Below are 22,164 nucleotides of genomic sequence, written 5' to 3' on the forward strand. Positions count from 1 at the left end.
CGCGACCCGGGCGCGCGGGGCTGGCACAGTCGGCGCGCGAGTGCCCGGCCGCTGGGCCCAGCGCGGGAGCCGCGGAGCAGCGCGCCCCTCGCCCCTCGCCCCCCGCGCCGCCGCCGCCGCCGCCGCGCCCCCGGCCCCCGGCCCCCCGCGCCCCGGCGCTCCTCCCACCCCGCCCGCCCCTCGCCGCGCGCCCCGCCGGGTCTGTCTCGCGCCCTCCGCGCCCGGCCAGCGCGGGCGAGCGGCCGCGTGGGCTCGGGTCCGGCGGCCGGGGGCATGCGCGCGCGCCGCGGGTGAGCCCGCGGGAGGGCGCGCCGGGGCGGCCGGGGGTCCCGGCGCGATGCACGTGCGCGCGGGGCGCCCCGGGGCCCTGGCGGCGGCGGGCTGGGCGCCCCTGCTGCTGCTGCTGCGCGCCGCGCTGGCCGACTTCGGCCTGGACAACGAGGTGCACTCGAGCTTCATCCACCGGCGCCTCCGCAGCCAGGAGCGGCGGGAGATGCAGCGCGAGATCCTGTCCATCCTGGGCCTGCCGCACCGCCCGCGCCCGCACCTCCAGGGCAAGCTCAACTCGGCGCCCATGTTCATGCTGGACCTGTACAACGCCATGGCGGGGGAGGAGGGCGGCGCGCCCGGCGGCCAGGGCTTCTCCTACCCCTACAAGGCGCTCCTCAGCACCCAGGGGCCGCCGCTGGCCAGCCTGCAGGACAGCCACTTCCTCACCGACGCCGACATGGTCATGAGCTTCGTCAACCTGGGTGAGCGCGCCAGGGCGCGGGGCGGGAGTCGGGCCGGCCGGGTCCCCGCGGGGGCCCCGGGCACCCCCGCGCGCGCGGCCCCAGCGCGGCCGGTCGCGTGAGCCGCCCTCCGCCCCGTGCGCGCCCCCCGGGCCGGCCTCCCCGGGACCCCCGGGCCGGTCCTACCTGCGCCCGCGCCCCCACCCCGCCCCCACCCCACCCCGGGCCCGCGGAGGGAGCGTCGCCGTCGCCAACTTTCTATTTTAAATAGTTAATGATAGGTCCCGCGCGGGCACCGGAGCCACTTCCAGCGTTTTATCGCGTGCGGCGCGCCGACCGCGGCGCTGGGGGTGGGGGCGCGCGCGGGGTGTGCGGGGGGCGGGGTCCCCTGGGTCAGGGGGCGTCCCCCCAGCGCGGGGCAGTGGGGGGACGGACCCGTCCCGGGACCCGAGCCGCGCCGCGCCACTGCGCCCCGGCGGGCGCGCGACGCTGGGACTTTTGCCCGGGCTCAGCCCCGGCCCCGCGCGCGCGCGCGCGCGTCGTGGGACCCGTGGTCAGATATTTGGTTCGCGAGATAACACGCCCCGCAGCGCCCTTTCCTGACTCCTTCCCTCCGACACGTGGAACTTGCGGAGAAAATCCCAAGGCAGGCAAATACGGGAAACGGTCCCCCCACCCCACCCGCACCGCACGGTGCTTTGTCAACATTGGAATAATGAGACCCAAAGCTCCCGCTGGGCACCCGCCGGGGCGTGGATGCGAGGCTGCGAGGCGGGGGTAGGGGGCCGGGGTGTGTGTGTGTGGGGGTAAGCCGGAATCCTTCCTGCCCCAGATAAGGGGCCCCGGCGCCTTTGTCTTCAGTAATAGCCCCAAATCGGAGGGAGGACAGAGTCAAGAAGTTTCACTGATCCTTAGGGAGCCGGTGCCGGCCTTAAACCTCCCCCCATGCCCGAGGGGAGCAGGTTCCTGTGTGTGGAGGCCGCTGGGCGCGTAGGTCCCCAGGGCTTCAAACTGGGGTTTCTCGGAGAAGGGGCCCCACTCGTGGCCACTCGCGCTGTGCTCACTGGCCGCTCGTGGTGGTAGCAGTGTCCGACCCTCGGGGAAGGAAGGAAGGAAGGAGCCAAACCAGTGCCCGGTGCTGGAGCCCTTTTGGGTCAGCTCATCAGAGCACCGTCTTCCTGCTGGGCGCCCAGGGCTGCCCCCAGTAGCAGGTCCCGGGGCCCCCCTTCGGGCCTGGCTGTGGGTTCGGAGAAGGTCTTTGTAAGCCCTGGGAGTTGGGGGGGCGTAAAGCACTGCTGTGAGGGACCCAGGGCACGCGACCTGGGGGGCCTTGGCCAGGGGACAGGCAGGGCCCAGCAGGCTGGGACTTGCTCGGCGGCCCTGCGGCGGGGTGGGTCGTGCGCACACCTCTCGCCGCCGTTGGGCCCCTTGCTTTCATCCCGAAAGGACAAAGACCAGCCTGTCTGGATCTCCTGATCAGCCGGGCCGGCCGTGGCGTTTGGGGGCCGCTGGCTTCCGAGCTCCTGCTTTCTGCCACATCACTCCCGGTTAGATGCCCGTGGACTTTTAACAGCGCCCGGGACCTTGTTTTCTTTCTCGAGCTCTTAAAATTTGAGGTAGAGCCGGGGCAGTTTGGAGGAGGAGACGCCTCCTGCCGGGGGCTCCGGCCAGGGTCCCCTCAGTGGTGGCCGTTCGGCTCTGCCACAGCCCAGGAACAAACAGCCACTCCCCATGTCCTCATTGCCAGCTCCCAGGTGCCTCCAGAGGAGGGGTGCGGGGTGGCGTGGGAGCGGGGTCTGCAGGGGAAGGGAAGCACCCCTGCACTTGGCCGGGCCTGTAATTTACAGCATGTGATATGGAGCATACCGCGGGGGAAGTCACTGGTCCATGACCAGCCGGTGCTTGCTCTCCTGTGGGGGTCATGGGGGGGCGGGGGGCTTCGGGAGACCCCGTTGGTGGAGCTCTCGCGGGCTGGGCTCGCCCCTCCTCCCGCCCCGGCCGACCAGCCGGCCGTCCTGCAGCGCGGGGGCCCTCTGCCCGGACTCTGAAGGCTTTTGCAGACCTGGTGCATTTATTTTATTCTCTCTTCTGTCTGCGGCCAAACTGGTTGTTCGTTCCTATAAGGCGTTCTTGGAATTCGAGCGTTCGGCCAGGCCCAAAGGGGGGGACTCAGAGAACCCAGGAAACTCACGACAAAAGCAGGTTCTGGGTCCGAGGAGGGCAGAGACCGGTCCCGGGGCGGTGGTGCCCGCAGCCCTGAGCCCGAGATTTGTAAACTGGTTTGGATTAACAGTCCCCCTCTGTGTAGACTTAATTTCGGAATTCGAAACAGACCACCTTCCCTCCACTTGTTCTCAGGCAACGCGATCCTTCTGCAGCCCGGGGTCTGGGGCCACAGCCCCCGCCCTCCTCTCCTGGGTGGAGAGACCCAGCAGCTCCTTCTGGAATCTTCTGGAGACGCTGGCGGGCCTCGAGGGCTGTGCGATCCGTGTTTATCTCGGGGCCCGGGTCATGCGGGCACCGGCGCGGTTTCATCTTCGAAGTTCAGCTCCGAGAAAGAAAGAAAGTTGGAAACCTATCATTACTGGACTCGGCTTCTCAAAGCGGCTTTTGTTAATGGAGCCGGGGGCGGGGAGGGCCGCGCGCTTTTGACTTTGTCCCATCTGGCTATCCTTTTTGTTGACAAGTGTTTGGCATTAAGATCTCTCCTTTTGCCCCTTCAGAACAGGCCCTCCCACGGTAGAGTATTAGAAAAAGATTCTGTTACAGTTTAAAAATTTCCTTCGGGGACTGCTGGGCCAGGCGTCTGCAGCTGTAACCTGGCTTGTGTTAAAAATTTGGAAGGGGCCGCCCCGCATTCCAGCACCGGGGCGCCCGCCCGCCCGCCCGCCCGCCCTCGCGGGGAACAGCAAAGGTTAATAGAGATGTCACACGCCCCACTCACCCCTCTCCCGTCCCCGGCCGGGCACCGCAGCTGCGGCTTGGCCCTCGCTGGCCGCCTTTTGGAAACCTCATTTTCCTGCGTCTGGACATCAAAGAGCCGTTTTCCCCTTTCCCAAGGATGGAGGTGACCCGGGTTTGAACTTCTGTGGATTTCCCTTCTGGGACCCCCCCACCCCCTCACCTGGATGCCAGCTCTGTATTCCATGTTTTGGGGGGGGGGCGAGGCTGGGAGGAGGGTGTTGGTACGCCCAGGTTCCCAGGAAGGAGGCAGGCCGGGACCCCGCAAAGGTGCTGGGAGTGGGGGCCAGAAGGGGACACATGGCTCAGAGACGCGGCTCATGCAGATGGAGCTGGGGCCCTTCCCGGGAGCCCACGCGGGGTGAACACAGCTGGCCGCCCGTCCCTGCCCACCCGCGTGTCTGCGGAGTGAGCGAGAGTCATGTGGCGTGGGGTGACGTCATCGCGGGGAGAGCCCCGTCCCAGCTGACTGATCGCCCCCGATGGCCTCTGTCCCCCTGCCCCAGGGGGTAAGGTCATCATAGCTGGCCTGTCACGAGACTCGTGTCCGCACACACCCCGGCCTGCCCGGCCCTTTCGCCTGTGGATGTTTTGTCCGGAGAAGCCTTTGCACCAGACGACCTTAGTTATGGGGGGGGGGAGGGGTGCCCTCCTCCGGGCCCGCGGGGGTGGGTGGGGTCACCGCTCCAGTGCCTCCGTGTGGCTGCCTCCCCTCGGCGACGTGGGGCGAGGAAACCCCAATATTTACAGGGAAACTGTTCATTTGTGGTGGAGTGATCACCCGTTTGCTTCATCCGGCTTGCTGGTTCCGACTGGCTGGCTCCCACATCCCCATCCAAGGAGGGAGGGTGGCCCCGGCCGGAGGGGGGAGCAGGAGAGGGGGGGCAAGGTGAGCCCTGGCCCCGGGACGGGGGCGGGGAGCAATGCTGGGGGTCCCGGTCTTCAGGGAAGCTGGCAGTGCCGCCCTGCACACCGAGCCCGCCCGCAGCACACAGCATCTTCCCTGGCCTTTGGTGCTGTTGGAAGTCGCCTTGTCCAGCCTCCTAGGTCCCTCTCGGGGCAGCTCAAGGTGCGTCCCGTCCTCTGAGCTTCAAGCCTTCCCTTCCCGGTCTCCGGCACTTACGGGCTTTGCCGCACACGGTCCCATGCCTGACCTCGGCTGTTCCATGAACTGTCCACTATTAGCCTTGTTTTTGGCTGCAGCTGAATTTGGGGTTTTGCAGCAAACGGCATTCGGCAAATACTAGATGACCAACACGGGACTGGCTTGGTCTGTCTTTCATCCGGAACAGATATCCTGGAGTCGACCTTCCCAGCCAGCCACCCCGCACCCCGCAGAAACAGCCCCCCACCCCCAGGCGTGGAACGGCACGGCCAAGGAGTCCTGGGGGTCCGCTGTGCACCCCCGCCCCGCCGTCACGGGCAGCGCGCGTGACCACGAGGCCGTGGGGGGAGCACGCCCGCGGGTCTTGGCTGAGCTCGGCCGCGGTTGGGGGCCAGAGGCAGCGTCGGGGGCGTGCAAAGCCCTTCTGATCCGCGTGGAGTGGATCGAATTAATGACAGCTCGGAGAGCACCAGTTTCAGGGTAATTGCTTTATTGTTTCGGAGCTGGGGTGCTTATAATCCGGTTCCTGTACAAACATGTCGAACGTGTGTTAATGCATTTCCAAACCAGAGCCTCTCAGCACAGCCCTGCTTTTCATTAATTGATGTCGGTAGCCTGGTACAGCGTTTCAAAGGGCTGGCCAAGTCCCGGTTGTGTTTCCAATTTCCTTCCTTTCCTGGGTTTGGAATGCCAATGTTAATTTGTCCCCACGCCCGCCCGAGCCGGGGCTGCCAAGCGCGGCTTGCAAAGGACGCCTCGCGGAGGGCTCCCAGCCCCGGCCGAGTTCCCCGACGCGCTGCAGCTCCTTCTGGGTGATGGACGGGAGTGGGGGGCTGGGGGGCTCCACCGACCTGTAACGGAAGTTCTCAGTGGCAGCAGAGGGTGTTGGCGGTGGGGGGCGGGGGGGAAAGCCGCGCCTTTGAGGTGCAGCTTAAGCCCATGTGTTTGCGCCGTGGAGGCTGCCTCGCCTCGCTGCTGTGTGACTTCCTGCGAGTTGCCGGCCGTCTCTGAGTGTGTCTGCGCCTTGCGTCCAGGCGGGGTACGGATCCCCTCCTGCTTAGAGAGCCGGGACGCCGAGATACTGAAGAAACGCTCGCTCTTGTGTTCCGCGGTGGGGCCAGGTCAGGGTGCACTTTGGAGGGGCTGGGCCGTGGGCAGCACCGTGCAGGCCTGAGGCCCTGGGCTCGGGTCCGAGCTCTGCTCGCACACACCCTACGAACAGAGAGAGAAGTAAGGCGCACTGCGTGTTACCTCGAATTTCAGTTTTCGGTCCTTCCTCTGAAGATGCCAGGATTAAGTTACTCCTTGTTTTCTTTCCTTTTGGTGCCGGGTATGGAACCCAGAGCCACCTACACGCTACCCCCCATCGGTGTTGTAGTAAGGAAACCAAGAAAGTGGCCCCAGACAGACGCGAATTGGCCCCCAAGATAGGCATTTTGGCCCCCAAGGCAGGCATTTTGGCATCGCTCTTCCCTTTTAGAGATGAGTTTTATTTTGTTTTGTTTTGTTTTTGCTTTTTGGGTCACACCCGGCGATGCACAGGGGTTACTCCTGGCTCTGCACTCAGGAATTACTTCTGGCGGTGCTCAGGGGCCCAAATGGGATGCTGGGAACCGAACCCAGATCGGCCGCGTGCAAGGCAAACGCCCTCCCCGCTGTGCTATTGCTCCAGCCCCGAGTTTTGTTCTTTTTTTCTTATTTTGTTTATTGGGTAAGGGGGCACCCCAGGTGGTGCTCAGGGCCGACTCCTGAGTTGAGGGACCATAAGGGGTTCCGAGGATGGAACCCAGCTCAGCCGCATCACGGCGGGCGCCCTCCCTGCCCTCTGGCCCCAGAGGTGAGATGCGGACACGCGAACCTCGAGCGGCTGAGACAGGTGTCACGCGGACGACTCAGGGCGCATCTGGGCTGCTCCAGGGCTGGGGGGACGCCCAGGTTCCCTGCTGTCTTAGTAACTCCCCCAGACCCCAAGTATCTCCCATCCCAGCGTGCCAGGGCCCAGCGTGGCATCCTCCCTGCCCTGGGAGAAGGACAAAAAGCAGCGTCTTTCCCTTTGGGGGAGGGTGACACTTGGTCTCTCATCCCCGGGTCCCCCCACCTGCCCACGCTCTTGATTGGAGCAGGTGCAGGGGGGCGGCCGTGCCTCCCGCCACGTGGGTTAGGTTACCACTGAGGCCCCCGCCTCCACGAGCTCCAGGTCCTTAGACCCCCCGCCCCGCTCCCGCTCCCCAGACTTGAGGACCCGGGAGAGGGGGACTCGGAGAGGGGGACTCGCTGGCCTCCGGCTGGTGGGCGAGGGGCCCCTGTCACTCAGGCCTCCGACATGCCTGGCAGCTCTGCCTCACCGCTGGGAAGGCCCCGACTTCAGAGGGTGTTGGGTTTCCCGGCCTCTTTGAGGTCACGTGCTCCCGGCTCCAGCCGACCCCCAGAGTGGCTTTCAAGTTCCAACCTTTTGTTGTCTGGCTTAATGAAATTTGGCTGTGAATGGGAACGGCCCGGTTTCCAGGATCGCGGCCTGGCTCGCCTGCAGCTCGGCGTGAGGCCTGTGCGGTCTTGCCGGGCCAGCTCTGCGGCTTTCGGCTTTCGTGTCCGCGCCAGACAAACCCGTCCCGAGCGCCGGCAACCGCCGCCCGCCACGGAACGCAGAGGCAGGGCCTGCGTGCACGCGCTCAGCCGCCCGCCCGGTGGGCATCGCGCCCGTGGGCGTCTCTGCCCGGCCCCGCCGCGTCCTCGAGACCGGGCGCCCACGCGGAGGCCGCTTTGTCCTCGTGTTTTCCACACGGCTCCGAACGTGCCCGGTCGAACTCCAGCAGAGACCCGCGCCTCTGGCATTTTCACTGGCTGAAGCTTGGGCTGGAGCGATAGCACAGCGGTAGGGCGTTTGCCTTGCGCACAGCCGGCCCGGCCGAGCCGGGTTCGATTCCTCTGCCCCTCTCGGAGAGCCCGGCAAGCTCCCGAGTCTCTCACCCACACGGCAAAGCCTGGCAAGCTCCCCGTGACGTATTCAATCTGCCAAACACAGTAACAAGTCTCACGATGGAGATGTTACTGGGCCCGCTGGAGCAAATCCACAAACAACGGGAGGACCGTGACCGTGACCGTGAAGCTTGGCCTGGAGTAGAAATAAAAGTAGGAGCACGGGAGGTAAACCGATTCGAGGGCTGATCGTGAGAGCGTGTTTGGGGGCCACACCGGGTGGGGCTCAGAGGACCGTCTGCGGTGCCAGGGATCGAACCAGGGTCCGCTGTGTGGGGCCAGGGTCTGACCCGCTGGACTATCTCCAGCCCCTGATGTCTCTGGTCTGAAGCCACGCGGTGCGTTTTGGCGAGGAAGATGGGTCCGAGACTGTTGGCAGGGGCTGCTTGGCTCCCTCGGCCCACGGAGCTGCCACCACCAGTGCCGCTCGTCTCCGTGCCCAGGGCAAGGATCCCTGGGACTGTGCCGGCTTCACGGATTCCGCCCGGGAAGCACCTGGCGCGTCTGCTCTGTCTCGCTGGTCAGAGCTGGTCACGTGGCCACACCTAACCGGGGGTGGGGTGAGGGAGGTGCTCTTCCCTCCAGGCCCCGGGAGGGGAACCCCAGAAGGAGTCTGGGCTGGAGCCAGCACGATCGGGTAGTGGGTAGGGCTCTTGCCTCGCACGCAGCCGGCCCGGGTTCCATCTGTCCCCGAGCACCGCCACGAGTAATTCCTGAGCACTGCCAGAAACCAAGGACAAGAATCTGTGAAGTGGACCACTGAGGGCCCACCTCTGCCTTGCTCCCCCCTCCCCCCTCCTCCCTCCTTCCTCCTCCCTCCTCCCTCCTCCCCCTCCCTCCTTCCCCCTCTCTCCCACCTCTCTCCCTCTCTTTTTCCCTCTCTTTCTTCCCTCTCTCTCCCTCTCCCTCCCTCCCTCCCTCCCTCCCTCCCTCCCCCCTCTCATCTCTCTCCCTCCTCCCTCCCCCTTCTCTCTCTCTCTCTCTCTCTCTCTCATCCTATTTCCCAAGATAACGAGATCGCAGTGGACAAGTGAATTGTTGGCCGCAAAACCGAAACAAGATCCTGTTCTCAGCCCCAGCCGCCAGTCCTGCAGAATCAGCGCCTCAGCCAGACCGAGGGGCCCACCACACTCCTCGGCCCACCGCCCCTCTCCCCCGGCTCCCTTCTACAAGCGAACAAGCAGAAGGGCCTCGGGTCACCCGCGAGGCTGCCGCCCCCACGTTGTTCTGGGGGAGCCCAGAGTCGCTGCCCTCCTGTCCTGAGCGTCCCTTTGTCGCCTGTGACCCCTTTCTCCATCTGGAGCAGCCCCGCAGCGCCCTGGCGCGTCCCTAGGGCCTGCGTCCCAGGTGTCAGATCAGCGATTCTAGAAGCTTCCGTGAGGCTAAGATCTTCACACGGCTCGGCAAGAAGAACCACTTCTTCAGCCCGCCTGTGAGGGACTCGCCTCTCCAGCTCTCGTGCCAGCGGGCCGCCGGGTCCCGCCCCGCGGAGGAGGCTGTGGGGACGCGTGTCCCGCCGGGCAGCCCTTCCTGCCCGCACGTCCTGCTCGCGTGACGCAGCTGCCGGCCTCCCGGGACCCTGCGGCTCAGCCCGGCCCGTCCGGGCACGACCTCGCGGGGTGGGTTCTGGGCAGCAGCTGGCGCGAGTCTTGGGAGGTCAGAGCGCCGCTGACATAAATCAGGGCCACCAAGGGAGGGTCGAGCCCTTCCGACGCTGGCGGTGAGGGCGCCCGGCCCTGCTTGTCCCAGCGTTCGAGTCCCTCAGCCGCGCCCGGGAGCTGGGGCTTCCCCTCCCGGACCCCTGGGGCGGGGCGTGTGGGGGTGATTCGAGTCCAGATTTCTCTGCAGTGTGCAGGCACTTAGCGGGGAGGTGGTAGGAACCCTCCAGGCTCCTCTGATCCTGATGGGCCAGAGTACAGAGGCCACCAGCAGCGCCGGTCACCAACAGTGGGTCAGCAGCAGTGGGAGGTGGGGTTTGCAGGGCCTGGAGAGACGGGTCTGACTCAGCCAGCAGGGGAGGGGGGTTGAGGCCAGCCGGGTTCAAGCACGGGTTCAAGTGCGGGTCCTTCTTCCTTGAGTCATCAACAGGGACGCAAAGCAGAGTCCCGAGAGTGTGGGGGGGTGTGTGTCTCTGTGTCTGTGCGTGAGTGTGTGTGTTTGTGTATGTGTCTGAGTGTGAGTGTATATATGTGTGCGTGTGTCCCTATGTGTGTGAGTGTGTGTGTATGTGTCCGAGTGTGTATGTGTGAGTGTGTGTCTGTGTGTGTGTGTGTGTGTCGGGGGCTTTGCTGTGTGAACACACTGGTGCGGGCTGACTTGCTGTGCCATGTGGGCTTGTAGGAGATGGACGTCACAGCAGCTGCGTCCAGGGGAGGCGGGTGAAGTAGCCCCCCGGTGTCCTGTGCCGTGTCTGTGGGCAGAGCGGGACACTGGGATGCTGGAGGGGCTGCGGTGCCCCCGGTGGGGTCCTGGGACAGAGCGTGGACGAGCGGGTGAATCTGTGAATCGTGGCGAGAACCCTGGAGTTCGGCGCCGTCCCCGCGACTTCCCCGTGAGTCTAGGCTTTCTTCACTGGCAGAAGCTTCTCTCCACCTCGGAGGAAGCGCTCTGGCCTGGAGGCGCCCTCACTGTGGGCTGGGTGCAGGGACCCGAGGGTCCCTCCCCCGCACTGAGCCTTCAGGCCTCCCACTGGGGCCCATCGTCACCAGGAGTGGCCCCGAGATCAGGCCCCGAGACTCGCCGTCCCCTGCAGCTGGGGAGACACGGGGCCGGGGGGGCTGGGGGTCGGCTGCCCGTTGTTGTCGAGAGGTGGGGGACTGAGGTTTTTCTGGTGCCTTCTTGACCCTGAACTTGGTGAAACGGCCCCATCCCACGTTCAACTCTGCCTCACGTTTGCTGAGAGAGAGAAACCCTTAAAAATGGCCAGGGGCCCCCGAACCTTCCAGGGCTAGTAAATGTTTACAGGGAGAGGCCCCGCAGGTCACTTCCTTCAGGAGGAAACAATAAATAAAGCTCCTTGCCGGATTCCTGCCCAGCGAGCCCCTGGTGGTTTTCGTGTAGAGGCGTGTGGGGGCAGGGAGGGACCCCGAAACCACTGGGGGTCATGGCCGTGCCCCCTTGAGGGCACTTGCAGGCGGATGGCGCGCCTCTGCAATTTTTAAAAACATTTTTTGGGCGGGGGGTCACGCCCGGCAATGCTCGGGGTTCCTCCTGGCTCTGCACTCAGGAATTACCCTTGGTGGTGCTCAGGGGACCCTGTGGGATGCTGGGACTCGAACCCGGGTCGGCCGCGTGCAAGGCAAACGTCCTACCTGCTGTACTATCGCTCCAGCCCCCGGCCTCTGCAATTTCAAGGGGCCATTTCTCCCAGGAGACCGTGGCACGGTGGGGGGCCGGGTCTGTGATGCCGGTGGGGGCTTGTGGAGGGGCTCCCCGGTCCCCCCTACACTGGGCGCACCCCCGTGATGCCATAGCTCGTCCCCCAGCCCCCAGCTCTGACGCGGAGCTCAGTCCTGTCCTGCAGCCCCGAGCCCTGGACGCTGAGGGGGATATGCCGCTCCTCTGGGGGCGCCTGATTGCGCCCTTGCAAGGCCACCAGATGCCACCGCATGCCAGGTTGCCGCAGACCCGCCAGGCGTCAGATGCTGCCGAGGAAAAGGGAGGAGGGTCGCCTCCTCCAGGAAGCAGCCCGGCCCCAGGCAGGACCTTCTCGCCGTGACCCCAGATGAGTAACGGGACCGTCTATCTCGTCCCTCTATTTTTGGAGGGGATGGGGGCTCTCACATGGAGCTCTGGGATCTGGGGGCCACTCCTCTCAATTCTTTTTTTGGGGGGTCACACCCGGCGATGCACAGGGGTTCCTCCTGGCTCTGCACTCAGGAATTACTCCTGGCGGTGCTCGGGGGACCCTATGGGTTGCTGGGAATCGAACCTGGGTCGGCCGTGTGCAAGGCAAACGCCCTACCCGCTGTGCTACCCTCCCCTCAATTCTTGGGGGCTGAACCTGTGATGTTCGGGGACGCCCTGGGTCCCGGGGATTGGGCCTGGGCTGGCCCCTTCTGGGCATATGGTATCTCCTGCCTTGGTCCCTCTTGCCACACTCCCAGCCCCCGGGAAAGAGGCGCCCCCTCCCGCTCCTCCTCGGCCAGTGTCCCGGGTGGAGGGCGGGGCGCGGGGACTCTCTCCTTGCCCAGCACCAGGCTGCAGGGCTGCTTGTGGGGCCCCCATGCACCCCAGGGCGTCCCGAGGGGACCATGGTAGGAGTCGGGTCAGTAGGGAGGTCCTATGCGATACTCGGGGCCAGCCAGGAGGGACGCAGGGCAGTTCTGGACTTCCTGTGGGGTGCCGGGTGCCGACCTCAAGGGGCCCGTTTGTTTCTCTCGAGGGGTGTGTCCAGGCGTGTCTGGTCTCCCCCAGCTGTGTTTACAAATCCTGGTGGCACTGGTCACCCCCACAAGCCTGCGACCCCCCCTTCCGGCTCCCGAGAGCACCAGCCCCGGCTTTGGAGGGCAGAACCCCCCAAAACAAGAATTCCATCTGCTCCACTGTCCCTCTGCGGCCACCCAGAGACACCTGGACATCCCCCTTCCTGGGCTTGGGGGGCTTGGCTCAGGGGGACGCACAGCTGAGTGGAGATGCCGCCCCCTCGCTGACCCCTGCACCACAACACCCCCACCCAACCCCGAGGCAGCGGTGAGCGGAGCCCCCCATGCCGGCCACTTTTAGACCAAGTCCGGATGACCTCGGGGACATGCCTCTGCCCCATGTGAGCTGTGGCCCTGGGCAGGCCCTGGCTAACCCCGGCCCCTCTGGGCACGTGTGATGGCTCCCAGCATGGCTGGGGCCCGCCTCCACCCTATGGAGATGGCCGTGGCCGTGGTGCCGGCAGGGCGGGCTGTCGTGGGCACTGGCCAGTGCCCCTGGGCCTGGCCACACTGTCCAGCTGCTGCTGTCTGGGAACAGGAAGCCCTCCCCCCCCCCCCCCCCCCGCCCGGGCCTGCGCTCAGCCACGATTGCCGGGACACCCCGCGGTGGCACTTCAGTGACATAGAGGCCCGTGTCTGGAATCTGAGGAATCTTGCAGTTTGGGCCACTGACCGGAGTCCGAGGACACGGCGGCCAGAACCAGCCCTCTGCCCGTGCATCTCATCACGTGGGTGAGACCCCGTGCAGACTGTTCCGTGTCTAGGGGCCGTCCCTAGCAGTCATGGTTCGGTGTTTGGGTGGCTGCGGCCGGGGCTGCCGTGGCGGACCCAGCGGTGCTCAGGGGGCCGTGCCGACTTGGGGGTCACACTCGTGGCCTCACGCGTCCCGGGCTCACCCTCCAGCTTTTTTCCCCTCTCCCTACCCGCTGTGGTCAGCTGGCATTTCTGGGGGGGCCTTAGGTGGGCCCCACTCACACTCTGCTTGGTTCAGCAGCTCCCCTGCACCCTGTGCCCGTGAGGGGGACGGGGATGACCTGTCGCCTGCGGGCTCCGGGGGCAGCAGCCAGTGTGAGCCTTTAGCCTTGCTCTGGTCTCGCTCTGCCTGCTCTGGGGCACCCAGCCTGATCCCCCGGACCTGGGGGTGGGGTCCCGGGTCGGCTCTGCTCACTTCCTTTGCCCCCCTGGGAGCCCGTCCCGCCGGGCGTCCCCCTCCCCAGGCCCCGTTTAACCAAGCGCCTCCCCGAGGCCTCGATTCCGAGACCACTGCATGAGGGCAGGGAGCAGGGGTGCCGTGTGACGGTCCATACATGAGGGTAGGGGTGCCGTGTGACGGTCCGTGGGTGAGCTCCTGGCCGGGGCTCAGTCTCCTCTCAGCCCTTCTGGTGCCCTGGGTCGAGGCTCACCGACCACCGCAGCTCCTGGGGGCCTGGCCTGGGCGATTCTCTCCGAGGCAGGTGATGTCCCCTGCCTGGCCATCCCGGTGTCTGCCCCTTTCAGGGCGACAGGGCCGGCGTCGGTGGGACAGGTTGGAACCAGCCTTCTGGGAAATGGTGCAGGGACGGTCCATGCCCGCATGGCAGCCTCCGCCGGTTCCCCTCCGGCCTGTCTGGGGTTTGACCGCCACTGCCCGGCTTGTCTTGACCGGCTCCGGTCCGCGCCACTTTTGTCTCTCTGATGCTGCTTCTGTGGTCAGAGCCACGTCTGGTGCTTGTCCTGTCCCAGAGTGGCAGCTTGAGGGGGACATTCCAAGCTTGGGATAAAAGCTCCGACCAGCCCAGGGTCCCTGAGACTTTTCACCCCTCCCCCCTCCCCTTCCCCACCATTCAGGCCTCTTACCTCTTGGATACAAAGTGGCGACTGCAGCCCCGGACATTGCATCCTTATCCCATTTCACGTTCAAGACAGGAGGAAAGGAGGAAGCCTAGAGTTTTCCTTGTTTTGCCCACGTCTCCCGATGTCCTGATTCCCCAAAGAGTGAGTTTTCCGCCCTTTCACCCTTGAGGGTTGACCGGCACCTGTAAAGTGCAGCCTGAGTCTTCTCAGCTCCCAGGGGCCGGACTGCCGTGAGGGGGTGGAAGGCGTGAGACTGGCCCCTGGTCAGCCTCGGGCCCAGGCATCTCTGGACACCCCCGGAACCGCAGCCGTCTCTCCCTCTGGGCGCAGACAGAGCCTGCAACCCCCGGGGCATTCCTGGATCTTTGCAGGACATGCGCTGCCCGTGGGCGGGAGCTCAGCCAGGCCCGCGGCCCGCACACTCCACCCCGCCTGACCGTAGGGGCAGCGCCCACCTCTCTGGACGGCCGGGGTGCTAGCCAATGACTGAGTTCTTGTTCGCTTCGAGCAAATTTCACCTGATCCGCGAAGCCCTTCTGGTGTCAGGGCAAGGGGCAGAAGTGCTGGGCGGTGACCTGGGGTCAGGAGTGACCGCGGGGAGGCAGCGGGGCGGGTGGGGCCGTCTGCCGGGTCCTGTTCTCCTCTGGACCGAGGAAGCGTGGACTCCTCAGAGCGTGTTCTCTACGTCAGTGCTCGGGGCCCCAAGTGCACGGCGGCCGGGAGGGTGGCTTGTGGGCCCGGTGGAGCCCGGCGCGTCCTCAGCTGGGAAGACCTGCCCCGTCGACAGTGCTTGGGCGCGTGTTCAGGGCTTGGCTGGCGGCGATGCCGGAGCAGGTGGGGAAGCGGACGATACTTTTTTTTTTTTTTTGCTTTTTGGGTCACATCTGGTGACGCTCAGGGGTTCCTCCTGGCTCTGCACTCAGGAATCACTCCTGGCGATGCTCGGGGGACCACATGGGATGCCAGGGATCGAACCCGGGTCGGCCGCATGCAAGGCAAACCATCCTTCCAATCGTGCTATTGCTGCAGCCCCGGAAGATGCTTTTTTGGGGGGGAGGGCTTTTTGTTTTATTTATTTATTTTTAATTTTTATTAGTGAGACACCATGAGGTCCAGTTGTAGACTTACAAATTTTTGTGCTTGGATTTCAGTTATACAGTGATTGAGTACCCATCCCTCCACCAGTGCCCATTTCCCACCACCACGGGTCCCAGTATCCCTCCCACCCTCCATCCCTCCATCCCACCCTGCCTCTGTGGCAGGGCATTCCCCTCTGTTCTCTCTCTCCTCTTGGGTGTTGTGGTTTGCAAAAGAGGAAGATGCTTTTAAGGGATGGTTCTGGGCAGCACGTCACAGGGGCCGCGGGTCGAAACAGCAGGATGTCGACTCAAGCTCTCTTTATGCCAGAAACAAAGCCGGAAGGTCCAGACCCCAGACCAAGGCGGTGTCTGGAGAAGGTTCTAGAAGCAGGAGCCTCCCTGTCCGCATCCCTCAGCTCTGTCCTGAGCACCGTGGCCTCTCGGGATTCCTCTGTTGCGTGGCCACGTGGTACTCGATGCCTCACTCCACTTCTTTTGGGCTTGGGAGTGACCCCAGGGCCTGTTCTCACCCCGGGGAGGTCACAGGGGTCGCCTGCCCCAGGTAGAGTGGGCGGGAGCAGTCCTGGAAAAGACTTTGTTCATTGATGAGCTGGAGTGGAGCGCGCAGAACTCTGTTCTCGTCCACTTCTCCCAGCGGGAATGTGGGTCTGTGGAGGTGCGGCGTGATGGGGGGCCCTGGCAGCCCTTTTGGGGTCGTGAGGTGCTAAGTGTTAAGTGGAAGAGCCAAAGGACAGAAGACGCTGGGGGTCTTGGTCCTGCGATGGAGCCGCTCACCCCAACCCTTGCTCTTGAGGAGAGACGCTGCTCTCACGTGGCCCCTGTTCAGCCCTGGTGGAGGGGGGCCACGTGGGAGACGGCGCGCCACCAGCCCGCGTGTGTGTCTGTCCGCGGGTTTTAGTGAGTCCTGGTGGCTGCCCCTTGACTCGGCTCCGTCCCAGGTGGGGGCTGTGAGGGTCTGAGACCGGAGCCAGGACATGAGATGGGACTTGGACGCCTGTTTCTCGGAACCCGGATTCCCACCTGGACGTGGCCCTGGGGCGGGGCAGCCCAGCTTGGCCGCCGGAGCCCGTGGAGGGTCATGGCTTGTGGCCGGAAGCCCCGTTTCTGCCGTCACTCGTCCTCTGAAACCGGGCAGCCTCGGGCTTGTGGAAGGTGCCGGGGTGGCGTGCCCAGGTTGCCTGTGACGGTTCTCGAAGGTGCTGGAGGCTGCTGTGAGGCTCCTGACTGCGTGCAGCCTTTCCGCCGGCCTGGGTTCGACACCCAACACTGCAGACAGTCTCTGGGCACCGCCAAGGCCAGGGGACCGGAACCTGGCACCATCCCCTGCACCCAAGAATATTGTGCGCATGGCGGCCCACATACAGAGCTATAAGATCACTGTATCACTGTCATCCTGTTGTTCAGCGATTTGCTCGAGCGGGCGCCAGTAGCGTCTCCATTCGTCCCAGCCCTGAGATTTTAGCGGCCTCTCTTTACTTGTCTTTCCCAACGCTGCCATATTGGAGGCTCTTTCAGGGTCAGGGGAATGAGGCCCGTTATCGTTACTGTTTTTGGCATGTCAAATACGCCACAGGGAGCTTGCCAGGCTCTGCCATGCAGAGCTGTAGGTACGCAGACAAAGTCACGTTGACCCAGTGCACTGTAAAGAAACGCATTTTAAAATCCATCCTAAAGACTTTTCGGGCTCCCCGTGAGTGCCGCCAAAACTTTCTGGGCCACAACCCAAGGGGGACAAAAGGAGGTTCTGAAGCTGGGCGAGGGCAGGGCCGTGAACCCCAGGAGCAGCAGCCGGGGGAGATGCTCGCTGAGCAGTGCTCCTGGTGCCCGTCCCGGGGTCCGTCCCGAGCCCTGTGTGGCTCCGGCCTGTTCACTCTGGCCTCTGCGTCTCCTCTCTGGCCCGTGCTGTGGCCGTGTGGCCGGGCCCTCATGCCCCGCCCACTGCCCTGGGAGCCCGCCGCCCCGAGCACTCGGCGCTGAGTTCCACCCAGGTACCCACGGCCGGCCGGCCGGCCACCTCAACCGTCTGCTCTCAGGAGCCGCTCCAGCCGCCGTCCGGGCGCTCAGGCTGCACCTGCGGGCCCGCTAATGAGTTTAGGCTGATGGAACCCAGGCCCCGGGAAGGGCCATAAATTCTCATTTGATTTGATTTGCTCTGAAAATACCTCGGACCAGCTGCGCCTGCCCAGTCGACCCGGGCGTCTCGGCCGCGCTGGGAGGGAGGCATGGACGGCCCAGTATCCTGGGGCAGGCAGGCAGCCCCCTGGGGTCTCGCTCCCCACGCCAGCCGCCCCCTGGGCCACCGTGCTCTGGCCTCGGGACCCTCGCAGCGCCCCGGGAGCGGGGACCCCAGCACCCACTGCAGAGGTGGAGGCCACGGTGGCAGCTGTGGGTCGCGGGTCTGAGTCGGTGCTGGCCCTGCGCACGGTCTCATACCTGGGGCCCGCCCCACAGCCTGTGTGGACCCCAGATCTCGTGGGTCAAGGCTTCCGGAGTGTCCAGCGAGAGGGACAGGAGTGGCCACGGATGTGGATGACCTTCACATCCACCCGTCTCTCGGGGCTTCTCGTTGTTGGAAATGCGGGTTGGGGGAGAGGGGGGAGGGCACGCGGCCCACCCGGGTTCAGTCCCTGGCACCCCTGATGCCCAGAGCCCCGCCAGGAGTGACCTTGAGCGCAGAGCCGGGGCAGGCCCCAAACCAAGACAATCAATGAGAAAGGACGGACCCGACCTCGCCCGCTAGACGCCAGGGGCTCCCGTGGCCTGGGCTGTCCTGCCCCAGGCCACCCCTCTGTGTTGGGGACTGGGCAGTGCAGAGCGGGGACCCCCAGCCTCCGTCTGGGCACACGTCTCTGTTCCCGTGTGTCAGCCGCGGAGAGCAGCCGCCCGCCAACAGGCTGGCCCAGAGGGAGACGCGGCGTCAAGCTCGAGAAACTTCTGGGCCAAGGGCAGCCCTTGTGCTCCTGGCGGGGCTTCTGGGGAAGGTCCCTCCCTGTGACTGCTCCCGGTGGTCCTGAGGCACGGGGCTGCCGTGTCCTTCTCCCCCACCGACCTCACTCATGCACGGTGTCCCCACTGGGTCCCCGCAGGGCTGAGTTACCCCCGTGGCCCCCAGCAGCGCCCTCGCGCCCCCCCACAGACATGAGTGGAGGCAGACGCGGGAGTTCAACACGCCCCCCCCCCGCCAGTGCCTGGACACGGCCCCCCACTGTGTGCCCGGCAGCCTCCCAGTTAGACTCCCCCTCCCCAGAGCAGGGCGACCCTGTGGCCCCAGACCGTAGGGCCCGGGTCGGAACCGTCTGGCCGTGGAGCTGGGCTGAGAACCACCAGGCCCTGAGCCCTCTGGGTGTGACTCAGGGGCCCCCAGAGGTATGGGGTGTCCAGGTGGGCACCATGCGCGTCTGTCCAGCGTCCGTGTGGGCACCATGTGCGTGCCTGTGGACACGCATGTGGGTGTGGGTGTCAGATGTGCTCACGTGTCATCTGTGCTCACACGTGTGTGTCATGGGTGCTCATGTGTGTCACGTGCTCATGTCACCCTCGTGTGTGACAGTGCTCATATGTCATGTGTGCCCATTTGCCAGACGTGCTTGAGTCGCCGTGCCTGTGTGTCATGAAGGTTCATGTGTGATGCATGCCCACATGTCGTGCACGCGCGTGTGCGCATGGGTCAGATGTGCGCCTGTCATTGTGCTCGTGCATCATGCATGCTCGTGTCATACGTGCCTGTGTGTCACGCGTGCTCTTGCGTGTGCCTGTGTCGTCATGCTCCTGTGCGCCCTGCACGGACTTGTCCAGTTCCTGCGGGCTGACGTGTGCGCGCACGTGTCCTTGTGTCTTGCACATCCGAGCGTGAGCTCACGCGCGCGTATACGTGTGTGCTCTCGTGTGCTTCGTCCGTGTGTGTCGAGGGGCCTCGTTGGGTGAACCGCTGATTTACCCCCCGGCCTGGCCTCGGTACGCCGACTCCACGGCGCTCACTGTTCCCTGGCGCCGACACTGTGAGGTTGATCTGACCCTTCAGTCTCTGCCCGGCCCCGGCCCCCCGCGCCCAGGCACTGAGGGCGACAACGGGGGCCGCTCTCCTCTCCTCTCCCCGCCCCTGCCTCTCTCCTCTCCCTGCCTTTATTCTCTGGCCGAACTCACCGACAGGAGCTGCTGCCGGGCACATGTCTGGCTGCCCCGGAGGTGCAGTTTTTGGGGTCCCTCCTCAAGAGTGTAGACTTGGTTGTTGGGGGAAGGTGAGAGGGCGCCCTGCTGGGGTCTGGGTCCCACTCTGTCTCTGTCGACGTCACTCCGTGGAAGATGGCATGTGTTTCATTATGCAGGTATAATGCCACCGCTGGGGTCACAGAACCAGAGGCCTCTCTCAGCACCCCTGCCCCCAGGGCTGTGACTTTGGACGGCCCCACCTGACCGTGGCGGTGCTCCCCCCGCCGGGGCTGGGCCAGGTAGGCAGACTCTGTCTGCCCAGGTGCTCACAGCCTTCTAGTAGGTTCCAGCTGCGGGTTTACCCCGACAGCCCCGGGAGGAGCGTCCCAGCCCACGGGGGCCCCTCGGGCTGAGCCTGGGGCCTGTGCGTCAGCCGGCACTGAGCGACTGGCGGAGGACGGGCTGGGCCGCACCAGGCTTCCGTCCCTAACGGCTCCTGTCCCCCCCAGTGGAGCACGACAAGGAGCTCTTCCACCCGCGCTACCACCACCGGGAATTCCGCTTCGACCTGTCCAAGATCCCGGAGGGGGAGGCTGTGACGGCGGCCGAGTTCCGCATCTACAAGGACTACATCCGAGAGCGCTTCGACAACGAGACCTTCCAGATCAGCGTCTACCAGGTGCTGCGAGAACACCTGGGCAGGTGCGTGCGGCAGTGGCTGGGCCGTCAGGGCGGGGGAGGTGGCCCGTGGGGGGGGGGGGCGCTGGGGGAGGGCTGGGGGGGGAGGGAAGGGGGCCATCAGGGTGCGTGGCCCCCGTGTATTTGGGGATCCGGGGCAGGCGTGTCGAGGAGGATGAGACAACAGGCGAGAGTGGGGCTGTCCCACTGAGGGCCCAAGAGTCCTCACCGCTGGCAGTGGGGGACCGTGGTTTCCTGGATGCTCCCAGCGACCCGCCCACACCGGCGTCTTGAGACCAGAGACGTGTTCTCTGGCTGTTGTGACGGTTGGGAGCAGAAACAGAGGTACTGGCACCACGTCCCCGCAGTCTGCCCGGCTGTCTCCAGGCTCTAGGCCGTGGGGTCACCGGTGCTCTCCGCTCCTGCCCTCGCCAGGGAGCTGCCAGTGGGCTGGGCCACCCCTGCACCTAGCCTCAGCCCACTCAGTGCAGGCAGCCACCACTCAGCCACGGGGGTGCGCGTGTGTGCGAATGTCCTGGGGTGCGCGTGTGCTGCTCCGTTGGCAGGAGAGCAGCCCAGCCTTGGCGGGGCCCACTGGGGTTTCCCGTCTCGTCGTGGGGTGGTGCTGCCCGCATGCAGGTATGCGTGTGTGTGCATATATATGTGCGTGTGCGTGTAGACGTGTGTGTATGTGCACGCGCGTGTGTGTGTGTCCCACACTGCTGGGTGAATGAGTGGCCTTCAGTGACAGTTCTCTGGGCACCCCCACCTTGGTCCCTCCCTGTCCTGACACCCAGTGATCAGGGGCTGTCCAGGGGCCGGGGGGCCCTTGGACACACTCTTTGCTCCTCACTGGAGCGTCTGTGAAATGCCCCCTGGCGTGTCTCGTGCTCGCATCGGTTTATGCCGATTGAGGTGCATGTCGGGACCTGATCCGGGAGCCCGCACTCTGGCACTGCCGTCCGGGCAGCCAGACCCCCGAATTGCCCGAGCTGGGGGCTGGGTACGCCCTGGCCGCTCATAGACCCTTGAAGCTAAGTGGGACCCTCTTTCGGGGGCGGTGGGGGGGGAAGAACTGGACCGCGGCCTGAGGCGGTTACAGGCTGCAGCGGGGACGCCCAGCGGAGGGCGGGGCGGGGCCGAGGGCCAGACAGTCACAGGGTCCTTCACTGGTGGGCTTTGGCCAGGAGCAACTCCAGCTCCTAGGGCAGAGCCAGGCTCAGGGCGTCACCCTCCAGAGAGGGAGCGAGTGCTCCTGCAGGCTCGCCGGGATCATCACTGACAGCCACCAGCGTCACCGCCCTCCGGCACCGCCATTGTCAGGAGCTCTGTGGACCCCACCCTCGTCACCCTAACCCCCTGTCCACTCTTACGGCCATCCGCACGTTGCCCTCATTACCTTCCCCACATCGCCTTTACCACCACCCCCACGTCACGGTCACCATGTCACCACCCCCATGTCACCAGCACCATTTTCTTTGTCACCCCGTCCACCGCCACCGTCGCCTGCGTTATTACCGTGGCCACCGTCCCCGCCGCCGCCGCCACCGCGGTCTTCATTCTGACCACTGCCACCACCCCCTCCCCTTCGTTCCTGCTGTCACCTGCTGCCCCTCCCCGCCTCCGTTCCCCCCCACCGACCCTCCCGCGGCCTCCGTCGTCACTGCCCGCACCCTCCCCGTCGGCACGTCCCCGCCAGCCCCGTCCCCGGCCGCCGTGGTGGCAGCCCCTTCCTGTCTCGCCACGGCGGGGCGTGTGGTGTTCCCCCGCGGTGGAGGCGAGGCGGGTTCGGGGCTGCTCTGTCCCCCGAGTGGCCCGGGCTGTCCTCTGGCCCTGCCGTCTGGCCAGCTGTGCGGCGCCGTGCCATCTGGCTCCGGGGGACCCCGGGGGGCCGGGGATTAGCCGCTCCCCAGCCTTCTTGATCCCTCCGAATCCAGATTCGATTCTGATAATGAGGCGAGCTGGAGGCCGTCCATGCCGGCCCCGCTGCAGCCAGGACAGCTGTGGGGAGCGGGGCCGCCCTTGGCAGCCGCGGCGGGGTTGGGGGGGGGATGTGGCCGGGGCTCTCGCCCTGCCGCCCTTTCCCGAGCCCCGAGTCGGGGAGCAGTGCGACCTGGCTCGCGCTGTCGCCCCCCGCATGGTGCCGTGGGGGGTTTATCCTCGCACCCCCGGCCGGGGTCCCAGCCTGCCCCCTCGGGGCTGCTGCC

General features: G+C 65.6%; 1 protein-coding gene across 1 annotated transcript in view; it reads left to right on the forward strand.

The window, feature by feature from the left end:
- Positions 1-337: 337 nt before the first annotated feature.
- The window catches only part of BMP7 (bone morphogenetic protein 7), a 44,853-nt gene continuing 23,026 nt past the window's right edge, over positions 338-22,164 (forward strand). Inside the window, exons 1-2 of the mRNA XM_056107451.1 lie at positions 338-752; positions 19,789-19,981. Of these exons, the coding sequence (XP_055963426.1) occupies positions 338-752; positions 19,789-19,981 (608 nt within the window). The remainder of the gene's footprint in view (positions 753-19,788; positions 19,982-22,164) is intronic.

The sequence above is a fragment of the Sorex fumeus genome, unplaced genomic scaffold, assembly GCF_029834395.1.
Source record: "Sorex fumeus unplaced genomic scaffold, SorFum_2.1 ptg000166l, whole genome shotgun sequence".
NCBI classification, from domain to species: Eukaryota; Metazoa; Chordata; class Mammalia; order Eulipotyphla; family Soricidae; genus Sorex; species Sorex fumeus.